Source organism: Lagenorhynchus albirostris, chromosome 8 (assembly GCF_949774975.1).
Source record: "Lagenorhynchus albirostris chromosome 8, mLagAlb1.1, whole genome shotgun sequence".
NCBI classification, from domain to species: domain Eukaryota; kingdom Metazoa; phylum Chordata; class Mammalia; order Artiodactyla; family Delphinidae; genus Lagenorhynchus; species Lagenorhynchus albirostris.
Genome location: NC_083102.1, coordinates 68,835,285 through 68,848,682, shown reverse-complemented (window position 1 = coordinate 68,848,682; position 13,398 = coordinate 68,835,285). Strand labels below are relative to the sequence as shown.

The 13,398-nt window shown below is 38.7% G+C and overlaps 1 protein-coding gene across 1 annotated transcript in view; it reads right to left on the bottom strand.

Annotated features, from left to right (window-relative positions):
- The window catches only part of LRRC72 (leucine rich repeat containing 72), a 41,166-nt gene extending 28,297 nt beyond the window's left edge, over positions 1-12,869 (bottom strand). Inside the window, exons 1-3 of the mRNA XM_060156135.1 lie at positions 12,777-12,869; positions 7,062-7,135; positions 2,276-2,345 (exon numbers count right to left, since the gene is read on the bottom strand). Coding sequence (XP_060012118.1) covers positions 2,276-2,345; positions 7,062-7,135; positions 12,777-12,869 — 237 coding nt within the window. The remainder of the gene's footprint in view (positions 1-2,275; positions 2,346-7,061; positions 7,136-12,776) is intronic.
- Between the last annotated feature and the right edge of the window lie 529 nt (positions 12,870-13,398).

Below are 13,398 nucleotides of genomic sequence, written 5' to 3'. Positions count from 1 at the left end.
TAATATAATCTAGATATTAAAGAAAAGTAATAACCAAAATCTTCCATGTGAATTTTGATGAAGTACTATCATAGGTAATATGCCCATTAGAGTTTTGGATCCTGAATAAGATTTTAATTTTTCATAGTGTGAATACTCAGGTAACTTAGCAACCAGTCAATTATTGATCAATAGAAAAACTCACGTTAGCTTATTCACTCACCTCCTGACCACTTAAAACTTATTTCAAATATGATATCCTTTCAGGATTATATGGAATAAATGTCTATTTTTAAAAAACAAAGTTAAGTGATGGTTATTTTGGAAATAATATAGTATGTTGAGCATAAATAACCAAACACAAGAAGAGAATTTAGCCCTTTGTTGCACCTTTCCCCACCCACCCCTTCCAAAACAAAAGAAAGTACAATAGTTGACAGTGTATGCAATCCCTTCCTATGTACGTAATGTATCTGTAATTCAACTGTGTGAAAATTCAATGACTGGCTGAAGGTGGGACGGTGTCCACTACAAGAAAGCCAAAAAATATTACAAAATCCCTAATTATACCTCTCCCTTTAGAAATATTGCCAACATTTGTACATTCTTTCCTTCAAAACTGAATACTGAACTCCACAAGGAACACACATGAAAAGCAAAGATTAGTCACTTTTGCCATGCTTGATGAGTTCCATCTTTTTCTAATCAGAGGTCACACACTGTGACCCAGGATAATTTTTGGCAGGGTATTTAAAAGAGTTTTGAACTTGTATGCCCTTAAGTAGTGTGTGCACTTTCCATTTCAGTTGTTAGCTGCCTGGGCCTTGAATGTATTTGTGTTTGTTCTCCTAGAAATTATTTTAAGCTTATGAAACTTATGCTTGCACTTAATACTAGAAAAACTTTCATTTTCCATTTTCCACTTGGTTAAAAGAACAGACTGAAAATGCAATGTAATACTGAAATACTTTCATAAACATGGATGCTTAAAGATTCAATGCTGTGAATCTGGACTATTGCTTGACAAGCAGACTACTACGGAAAACTCAAATCATTATTTTTTAATCAGCTGGTGTTTGAAAGTTTAAATTTAAAATGCTAAGATTGGGTCATCAATTTATAATGAACAAAATACAAGCTGTTGGAAAGTCCAACTTTAGAAATTTGAGAATGACTAACTGTAATGATTGTTTTGGCTTGAATTGTAGTTCAGTCCTGCTCTATGACTTGAAGAGAGCTTGGAGCCCCACTCAGGACCCCACTACAGAGGAGGCACTGCCAGCTAAACCCTAGCCTCGAAGAAAAGCTTCAAGAGCCACACTCAGTGCCCTTGAAAAGCATTCCCTGCAGTTGGGGACACGTTGGCTTAGTGCCTGGCACTTCCTGAAGAAGCTGGATCAGTCTGGGTGGCAACTGGGAGGTAATCAATCCTTCTGACAGCAGGACAAAGGTGTGTGAGTTCTGGGAAATACATGCAGGACCATTGGAGGAATGCTGATCTAGGGCACTTTACAAAGGATCCTGCCCAAATGGGCAGTTTGCCAAGGCCAGGAGATGCTCAGTTGTAAGTACCACTGGGATACAAGGTGAAAGGGAGGTCAGGAGTGGCCAGCGAAGAGGAATTAGAGTTGGAGGAACCTAGCAGGGGAGCTTCTGAATAACCCATCAAGAGAAGTAAACTCTGAACATGTTGACACCAGAGGGGACAAATCAAATAGAAACTTTGTTTTTCCTTTGCCTTTCCTCTGCCTCCACTCCTCCCCATTCCATACCAACCCTGGAGAAGGCTAGGGTGGAGGTGAGAGGCAAGGGAAACAACCAACCACACCCCCCTTGCTAATGAAGCAGGCAGGTGGCCATCTGCAGTCAGCCCTAGCTGGATAAGGGAGGGGAGATAGAGGGATGTCTCATTTATGAATTAACATATTCACCTCCACATTCTCATTTCTGAACTGAGAGTATGACTATGTCTCAAAATGGACTGTAAGCTTTTGAACTACGTAAGAGAGATAAGAAAGGTCATGAGACTGCCCAAGTTTTCTTCCGGGAAACTGGGAAGCAATAGCTTCCACTGAGCAGTTTTGAAAGCACATGGGAGAAAAAAGTAAAGTTCCAGTCTGATAACATTTCACAAATCGTGCTATTCAATATACCTGTTTATATATATAAAGTTTCTTACCTAAATTAAAATTAGGAGTATAAAGTATTAATACTTTTCATGATCAGTTCTATTAAAAACATGAAATTAAGATAGCAATTTAATTACAGAACCATTTAAGATCAAATATCATATTACCTTGTTATGATGTAGCCATAAGTATTTTAATTTTTTAAACCTAGAAAGATCAATGACCTCTGTCAGTTCCCTGGAAACGAAAACAAAAAACGAACATTAGCAATGATTAATTCATTCATGGGTAAGGTGGCTTATGTAGTATGACTCTGGGGGAACTGGAAAGGCCTCTCTGTCCTTTCAAAATTACTGGCACTCTTATATGTGCTAACTTCCTAAATTCCGTCTTCAAAACTTCATTCACTTGGGTTAAGATTTTTGTCAGCTAGTAAAATGAATACTAAAAGAGAATTTTATGACATTAGTAGAAATTTATACCTCATTATGACTGAATTTTGGGGGACCTTAATTTTAAAAGATTTCACTGAGGAGAGAGCAGAGGAAGAAAAGTGCAGAAGACATGGGACTTAAGGTAAATATGGGAAACAGCCTTGACTCCTGCTTCAACAGTGCCTGCAGGGTCCTTACTTTGAGGTTGTCCAGATCTTGGCCAAACCGGATTTAAGACATGGAAATTGTAGGACACCAAGAGACAGAGACTGGGTTAAGTGTTTTATTCTCCCTTTGTTGTTTATTAAATATGGGGTCAAAAATGTTACCCATCTTTCTTGAACTGTGCAGGACTCCAGCTGCCCAAGTGGTCATGAGTCTTTTTGGTGATGCAGCTCACTCAGCGAAGGGGCAGACGTAGGGTGTGGTGGAGGAGCTGTCAGCAAAGAGAGCATAGCCTCTGCAGATAGTTGGCCCTTTGACTGCTGTGGGCTGGAGTATTCTGATCTCTTTTATTTCTTAGGACAGAAATCGTGAGCCCAGGCCAGGTATATACACATATATGTCTCTATACACTTATAGAGCACACTCTGTGTGCAAGGCACTTTTCTAAACACTTTAAAAAATACTAATGTTAATTAATATTACATTTATTAACTTGTTGTAGCAACATCCTTTCACAATTATATTTAACCTTGGGACACTGAGGGACTAATTTTTTTAAATGTTTATGAAAACATTTTTTGTCATGCAAACAACATTTTTAAACAAAAGAAAGCCTTTTCGCCAACTTTTTATATTGGAAAATTCCAAACCTAAGAAAAGTTGAAGGAATAGTACAGTGCATGTCTTCGTAGTTTTTAATATTTTGCCACATTTATGCTCACTCTCTTATCTATATATACAATATATCTATTTGTGGGTTGATAATTTTCTTGGTGAATCATTTGAAAATAAGTTGCAGACTCTGATTCATAAATACTTCAGCACACACATCCCTCAAATAAGGACGCTGTCCTGCATAACCCCCATACCATTATCACACTTAGGAAAATTAAAATTGAATTCAATGATATCATCTAATACACTACTATTAATATTCAGATTGTTCCTGTTGCTCCTACATTTCTTTTATAGATTTTTTCTTTGTTTAAACCCAGAATCCCATCAACATTCATGCCTTGCATTTTCAGTTGGTATAACCCCTTAGTCTTCTTAAATTTAGAATAGTCACCTTCTCTTCTTTGTTGACTTTAACATTTACTTTCTTTTTTTTTTTTTTTTTTTTGCGGTACGCGGGCCTCTCACTGTTGTGGCCTCTCCCGTTGCGGAGCACAGGCTCTGCAGCCTCCACGGCATGTGGGATCTCCCCGGACCGGGGCACGAACCCGTGTCCCCTGCATCAGCAGGCGGACTCTCAACCACTGCGCCACCAGAGAAGCCCTTAACATTTACTTCCTGAAGAGTCCGGGACAGTTGTCTGATAGATGTCTCACATTCCTGATTTGTCTGATTGCTTCCTCATGATTAAATTCAAGGTAGATCATTTTTCAATTACAAAGGTGGTAGTTACTGCATCACACCGGGAGGCAAAATGATGCCACTTTGTCCCATTCTTGGTGAAGCTAAGTTCAGTCATTTGGTTAAGGCGGAATCTGCCAGTACTCACCGTTGTGAAAGTACAAATTTTATCATTGAAAAGTAATATCTGGGGCAAAACTCTGAGTGATTTGACATTGTATATACTGCAAAATGATCACCAGAGGAAATCCAGTTACTGAAACCATACAAAGTTAATATAATACTATTGACCGTATTCGTCATGCTGTACATTACATCCCCAAGACTTATTTTACAACTGGAAGTTTGTACCTCTTGATCCCGTTCACATATATCATGCCCCACCCCCAAATCCCTCTCCCCTCTGTAACCGCCAATCTGCAGAGAACAGATTAGTGGTCCCCAATAACTATTTATTTAATGGCTTTAGCTTTGATTAATAACCTTTACCTGAATCAGTAGATTTGGTATTATGAAATGGTAATTTTTCTAATGCTCTCATTCTTTTTACATTTATTAGCTGGTATTCTGTAAAAAAGATCTTCCCCTCCCCTTTATTTCTCTCATTCCTTCTCATCTCCACCTTTCTCATTTGAATAGTTTTTTCTTAATCTTTTCTTACTTTTTTTTTTTTATTCTCAAATTATCCCAAACAAAAGACTTTTCAAGCAGCCCACCTTGTCCTTTTGACATGTACCGTTAGTCTTCGAGGACTTCCCTGGCACAACAAAATATTCTAGGCTTCTTCAAAGCAACTTCTAATAGATTTACACACAAAATGCATTCTCCTCTTTCACTGTAGATGTGTAGCTAATTTCTGGGAGGGGAATTTCGACCCTGACACATTTAAACTATTGCATTGGACAACAATGATATTATGTTAGCTTCATTATTTCCTACGAAAAATAAAGCAATCACTACATGGTAGCAGAGAAACTCAAGCCCCACTGAGAGTATCTCTCCAAGAATTCCCAGGAAAGTTATTTTAATATATTAATGCTTAAAAATATCAACTGTGCCAAATAAGTGTCATTAATTTTCTTGTATTAGTAGTACTGGTGCTGAACTTCCTGCTATTAGATAATGTAATAAAGTGGCTTACTGTTGAGGGGAATTTAACTCAAGTCAGAAGGGTTTATTCTTCATATAAACCCATCCTAAATCAATAATGCACTGTTACATTTTAAGGTGAGGCCAATGGAAGAAAATGATAGGAAATTCTACTACTAATGCTGGCAATGACTCGTGCTGACAATAATACGTCAACTCTGTTGTTACAGTATATGTGCTGCATGATTTCTCAAGGAAACACTGACAGGATATTTTCCAAGGGCAACAAAGACTTAGGCAAATAACCCAGTTTACCCAGTTTATTGGCATCTGGACTGCGAAACATTTCTTGTACCCAAATGGATTAAATGATGACTTAGTATTCTTAGGATTCAAAACGTATTGTCCTCTAATTGAGAAGACCACCAATTACCACTGTCAGAAGATCAATATTTCTATTTTTTCCTAGTGTTTTAAAGCTTTTCTTATTGTTTTCTACTTATCTTAGTGATCAAGAGTGTACAGTTTTTAAAATCATGAAAGGCTTAGAGATGCAATCTTTTGAAGACAAGAAAAATATTTATTGTTATTATAAAACTAACTGATCTATAGGAAGGTTCAAAGCATGACCTTAAGTTTGTCAGAATTACCCACCATACGTGTTCCATTCTAAGATGTATATTTTTAAAAATCTTATATTTGTCAGCTATATATTCCCTTACTACCAAGAGATTCAGGGCCATTACAGAAATAAATATTATTCTAAATATTATTCACCACACTAATAAACTAAAACATATTAATATAAAACAAAATAAATATGTTTATTAATAAAGGATTTCCTCAAATCACTAGAGATAAAGTGATTAACTTCATTGATAAAGTAGGACATTTTCTTTAAAAAGCAGCTAAGTTCCGAATATTACGTACATGTAGAAATATGTTAAGTCTATTTAAAAATAATACATGGAATTCACAGAGATCAGAAAGTATGAAGAAGGGAAAGAAGAGTAGGAATACAGTCATTACGATGAAAATGCTAACTGTGACTACACAGGTGTCACTTGTTGGCTAGTAAAACCTGTGCTGTCTGCATCTAACGGAACACATACTTCCTCTTCCACCTGGGTTCTATCTCAGGCACCGTGATTTCTCTGTAGAAGAAGAACCCAACTTTGCTGTCTGCCACCTTGGGGAGTTGGAGTGGAATCAAAGAAATTGATATAAAGAAGTTATATAAGGGAGAAGTTTCATACTTACCAGTAAAATTAGTATAAAGGTTGTTAGGTAGAGATTATAGTATAATAGGGGTTATTATTATAGTATAGTGGTATAATGAGTCATTATTCTCTAATAGCAATAGTAACATTAACTGTACTAATGCTGATTGAGTACTTACTGTGTACCAGACCCTTCTCTACCTTCTACTAACTCACCTAATCTTCACAACAACCCTGTGAAGCAGATAGTACTGTTATATGCAGGCAGTAGGTTTGCCAGATAAAACACAGGATACACAGTTATATGTGAATTTCAAAGAAACAACAAATGTCCCAATGCAGTGTGGGACGTACTTATACTAAAAAAATTATATTCGTTTCTCTGAAATTCACATGTAACTGGATGTTCTATATTTTTATTGGCTATACCTGACAACCCTAACAGAGAGGCTTATGACCCACCCACGGTCACCCAGCTGGAAGAGATAGAACTGGGACTCAAACTCAGCCTGACTCCATAATCTTCGTTTTTATCCATTTCAGGATCCTGCATCTCCAATAGAGACTGTGGTTGCCAACGAGCGTGTGCTACTTGCCTATCCACAGAAGGGGAAAATAATGGAAGAGAACATTTGAATCTATGAAACATAACATGATGCTCTTCTATTTCACATATAAAGCACACTTACTTTTGAGAAAGAAACAGCTCAAAGACATCAGCATCCCTCTTGTGGCCACATATCTTTAGTTGATCTTCAACTGCCTGATAACATATAATTAATCTGTCAAGCCACATTCCACTGAGCAAAAATACTGAGAGCAAAAATACTGAGACATTTACAGTCAATAACAATAATGTCTACAAGAAGATCAAAAGAAAGGTGAATATGGAGGCAACCACTCTAAACTGATAAATTCCAATGCTACAATTATACATTACTTAATCATTTTTGTGGTTGAATTTCATTATCCTTAATCTCGGGCACAGATGTGTAAATATCAGTCCTTCAAGCATGAAGGACTGATATTTGGTAGGTTTTCCATATTTGCAGAAGACACAGTATCCAGGTTGGAGGTGGAGGGAGTAGAGTATAATGTACATTATCATATAGGGGCTTGGCACCCTGTAAATTCTCAATACATGTCAGACAAATGAATGAATGAGTGAATAAATGTTTTCTTTTCTCTGCAAAGAAACAGTGTCTTCATGTTTCAAGAGTTACCGACACACTTGCACAATGGGAATTTTTGGTGGAGAAGTAGCGATTTTTATTCCCATAGGTTATTTTTGGAAAACACACATCCAACAACAGCTATTTAACTGCTTTGCTCTTTCTTCTTAAGGTCCTTTACTAAACTACAGAATAACATGTATAGGCCACATGGCCTAAGATGATATGGAAAAATTAAAGCCCATCTATAATTTGTCAATGAGGGAGTAAAGCTAACAAGACACAACAAAAGTGGAAAGTATAATCATTGCACTTCTGGAATCTGACAAACATTGTAATTACCAGAGTCAAAACAATCACCAATTTCAGCTGGAATTTGTTGTGGGTGGTGAGGTAGTAATGTCAGTAAGGGATTTATGAAATTTTGACAATGGTTTTATTATTTAGTAGAGGACATTAGAAGAGCTAGATTTAATGGGATGAACAAATATCTGAAGAAGTGAAAAAGACAGATACCCCAGGGATGGAGAGCAGCTGCTAATTTATATCCCAAACTTCCTTTGCGACCCTGCTACACAACCTGAATCTTGGGGCTTAGAGAATTTATTGGCTCAGGTGTAGGCATTTCCATCAGGGTATTTTTGTGACCATGATAAGTGAGCTGAATCTGGGGCTTAGAAAAATCCAATGGATCAGTCTTAGGCATCCACATCTGGGAATTTTAATTTAACATCCAAACCATCAGCTTCTACTGTACACAGTCAATCTCAATTTCACCAAAGTGTTTGGAATGTTAAAGCCTGGTCAAATTAGAATTAAAATTTTGCAGCTATCTATTAAAATTACAAACTTGCTTTTAACTTACTCCCACAATTTCACATCTAGCACTCAGAAATACACCAGTACATACACACACATGCAAAATGTGAATACCACTGCTCATCTCATACATACGTTGTAGTTGTGAAATATGCCCCATTAATTGGAATATGGGTTAAATTAAAATGTAACTTCTTAAAAAAAAAATGTAACTTCTTTCTGGGCTTCCCTGGTGGCGCAGCGGTTGAGAGTCCGCCTGCCGATGCAGGGGACACGGGTTCGTGCCCCGGTCCGGGAGGATCCCACATGCCGCGGAGCGGCTGGGCCCCTGAGCCATGGCCGCTCAGCCTGCAGCAGTGGGAGGCCCGCGTGCCAAAAAAAAAAAATGTAACTTCTCAATAGAACGTTGTGCAGTAGCTTAAAAATGTAGACAGATGGATATCTAGACCTATAAAGATATCCAAAATATATTTTTAAGTTAAAATGTCATAGGCAGTTTTGTTACCAATGATATTTATATGCACACAAGATGCACACACTCCAAGTTACTAACAAGTTATCACTTGAGATCATGTGGGATTGTCACTTTTTAAGCAATCCACTTTTCAATAATGTTTGAATATTTTATGATAAACACATATTAACTTAGTAATCAGAAATTAATACACATTTTGAACATTTTAGCCATGGAATAAGTATTTTAGAATTTAAATCAAATTTTGAAAATAAAAACATGAAAAGGAAAATTGAAACGTCATAATATGTGAATCACTGATGTAATTAATTATTTATTTACACAGCTCTTTATCATGGCATGTTTCCTTCCAACTGAAAACTTCATACGAATCTGGTAACAAGAAAGTGTCAGAATGCCAAAGAACTCAAAAATGTGCCAAGAAGTTTCAACTTTCAGTGAATCCGTGGTGGAGCAGTTCCAGTTCCCAAACAACAAACAACTTCACTAGCAGCATATTCCTTTCATCTAAAGAAGCACAAGAATTCTTTCCCTGGACTATTTTTTTTTATTGTGGTAAAATATACATAATATAGAATTTACTGTTATAACTGTACAGTTTTGTAGCATTAAGTGCACTCACACTGCTGCTCAGCCATTACCACCATCCATTTTCAGAAGTTTTTCATCTTCCTCAAATGAAACTCCGTACCCATTATACACTAACTCCTCATTTCTTCCCCTGTTGCTGACACCCACCCTTCTACTTTCAATCTATAAATTTGACTACCCTAAGTACCTCAAATAAATGGAGTCAGGCAGTATTTGTCTTTTTGCGACTGGCTTATTTCCCTTAGCACAATGTCTCCAAGAATCATCAATGTTGTGACGTATGCCAGGATTTCCTTCCTTTTTAAGGCTGAATAATATTCCATTGTATGTATATACCACATTTTGTTTTTCCATTTAACTATCAATGGACACTTGGGTTGTTTCCACTTTTTGGCTTTTGTGAATAATGTTGCTATGAACATGGGTATACAAATATCTGAGTCCCTGCTTACACTTGGTTTGAGTATATATTCAGAAGTGGACTTGCTGGATCACATGGTAATTGTATATTTAGTTTTTTAAGGAATTGCGATACTATTTTTCACAACAGCTGCACACAACAGCACTCTTCAATATGAACATTTTTAAAGTCGTAGGTCCAAACAGATCATTCAGCCATTTATTGAACCACAAACTACTTTGTCTTAGTTCAGGCTATGACTAGTTTAGTCTGAGACTAGCTAGTAAATGTAGCAATGAATCAGGAAAGGTGCCTACTCTCTATTCTCTTAAACTATTAGTAAGAGAAGGAAGTATACACAATGTTGCAAAAGAAGGTTGCAAATATTAAGGGCTAAGAGAAAAGGAAAATATGCTCTGGTGAATTCAGAGGAAGAAGAAACAGAACTTTCCCAGAACTTTCTGGGAACTTTGAGAGGATTTTAGGGCAGCACTGACAATTGGGCTGGGTCTGAAACGGTGAGGAGAAATGAGACACAGATATCGATGGATGGGCATTTCAGACACAGGGGAGTAAGTACACAAAGGAGAAAAAGCAGGGGAAGAACGTGTGAGGCGTTAGGGTTGTACAGCCTTTGGCTGCAGGGAAAGGCACAGGGAAGGCAATTGTGAGGAATCAATTTTAAAAGGTGGATTAGGGTCATATTATTTGTGCTAACTTTGAAATTTAGGCTCAGAAGTGTGCACCTACTGCTCAAACAAAACTTTTATAGGTCCTAAGAATGCTAACCTAAAATCACATATTTTATGTAATCTGAAATTTAAATTTAATTTAATTTTATACGAGATATATATACATATACATGAAATATATATACTAACTGCACGGTAAAATCAGTGTAAGGAATTCCAATAAAGTTCTGATTTTTCCCATGACAACTACATCAGTGCTTTTAAGTAATATGCAATACCAAGTTATTTCAAAATCATTTTTCCTCCTTTTTTTGTGCCCTTGTTTTGTCGGACTGTAAAAGAATGGGCTTAATGACTATTGGGTAATTCATCACTGCACTCAATTCTGGGGCAACAGAGAAGTATTATAGGATTTTTAAACTGGAGAAAAGATGTGACAAAGCTAAATCTCAGGAAGATGACTGTAGCAGCACCATATATGATGGCCTGGGGTGCAGACAGAACTGCAGATAGGAAGCAAGGCTGCCTCTGGAAAATCAAGTCAAGAGCTGATGAACCTGCCCCAGCACAGTAGCAACGGAGAATAAGCAGGGAACAGATATGACGTGTGATGTACAGAGAACTGATGGGATCTGGCAAGTAACTAGAGGCAGAGAATAAGGGCAAGAGAAGTCACAGGTGATGATGATTGTGTGATGACATGATGATGAGACAGGTGACTGGGAGGAAAGATGCTTGCAGTTGAGAAATGCTGAAACTGAGGCACTGGTGGAACATACAAGTCAAGCTGTCCACCAGGAAGCTGCAAGTGGGAGAGCGGATCTCACCAGAGATGTCAGGGTGGGTGTGTACAGACTGGCCAGTCGGCCAGCACAGAGGAGAGAGTGGGACCCAGGTAAGATCATCGTGAAGTGTCTATATTTAGAAAGAGGAGGAGAAAACCAAGATGGATAAGGAGAAAGACGGGGGATTTTTATAAAGTGAGTAAGAGAAACAAAAAGACAGTGGGAGCTGAGAGGGAGGATTTTAAGAAGGTAGAATTTGAATCTGCAGTGTTGCATAGGATGGTAGAGGATACCACTCAGAAAAGGTATTCAGGGGTTTCCCTGGTGGCGCAGTGGTTGAGAGTCCACCTGCTGATGCAGGGGACACGGGTTCGTGCCCCGGTCCGGGAAGATCCCACATGCCGCGGAGCGGCTGGGCCCGTGAGCCATGGCCGCTGAGCCTGCACGTCCGGAGCCTGTGCTCCGCAATGGGAGAGGCCACAACAGTGAGAGGCCCGCGTACAGATAAAAAAAAAATGTTTTTCAGCAACCTGATGAGGAGGAAATGTTAGCTTTCAAATTAGGTGATTGACAAAACAGGAAAATAAAAACAATCCAACACAGAACTTGGGTGTAGACAGTTCTAGCATGGAAAGAATAAAAGCAACTTCTTCCACGGCAGATGCCTTGGAATCTGGATAAAGGAGAAAAATGTTTGAAAATTGTGGGATTATTAAATCCTAGAAGAATTAAGACTGTATTAAAAACTATAGAAGGAAATATCCTTGGTTTGACGATTTACATACTGTAATGATAGATAAATTCCTATACCTACATGCAATACACAGGCACCACAAGTTAGTTAAGATTTAGTGTGAAGTTTTCAGTTCATTACAGAACTTTCAGCCTTGATTAATCATCATAGTCCCCAGCCTTTCTAGACAAGTGTGAGAACTCAAGAACACCTTGCTAGGTCCTAAGTGGCATAACACAATTTTGACATTTTTTTTCCACTCAAATATTCTTTTAGCCATTATCTTAACTGCCCTCAACTCTGCTTGTATTGTCCCTCAAAGAACTTTTCCTCCCCGGTGTGTCGATCTGCACTTTAGGGAAACATTTCAGTGTTACATATATGTGTATATATATATATCTCCTTTGGAGAGTCAAGGCTCCAAATTTATGGCCTTATTACCTAATCTCTAAACCGCCATAATTATATATTCAGGAGATATTAAGTGGGAAAAAGTCAGTATATATCAATCAGTTAGTGTGGATCAGGGGCAGTCCCCACCCCCCACCCAGGTGATTACAGGCCTCTAGCCCCAGCGGAGGATTTGGCTGAGGTCCGCCGTTGCTCCATCCCTCCACCCTGGATCCCAGGGGTGGCTTCCAGAAGACTAGGGCATCTGACAGGCCCCCTCCTCACCGCCCCCGCCCCTGCCCCCGCCCCGAAATGCTCCGTGATCTGGGGAAGGGGGAGATGCTTACTCTACGGCTGATTTCCAGGGCGGCATCTGCCGCCTTCGCTTGGCTTGTCGTGTGTTGGAAGGCACAGGGCAGATGTTCGAGGTACCCAGTCATCAGGACACAGGGGGACTCAGCAGCACCTATGATCAACCCAGCCTGGCCTGCGGCTGATTGTTCTGACGGTTACCAACAGTTACCGGAACCTTGTTGACTAACAGCCAATCCAAAGTAGGGAAGATCTGAAGCCAAATCCTGACTTCTGTGACGTTCGCGCGTGTGACCCTGCAACACCCCGCGTCGTACCTCAGATACACTAGTGTTTCCCCTGCGCCGGGTACTGCGTGCCATACATGCCGGAAAGACAGCATATGTCAGAGACTATGAGTGTGTCAGAGGACCCCAACTGCAGTCACCGAGTAATAATAATTTTATTGAGATCTAAATATCAGAAAATTTACGTTTCTGAAAATTAGATGGGTCTGGAAAACACTGGCCGTCCCGGAGGGTAGGGGTGAAGCAATGCCTGACAGAGTCCTAGTGGAGCTTAAGGCAAAAGGAAAAAAAAATCAATACTGCTGACCCTCTCTTTATTTGAAAATTTGACATTTTGTTCGTCATGTATGTCTTGCATTAATTTTGATTT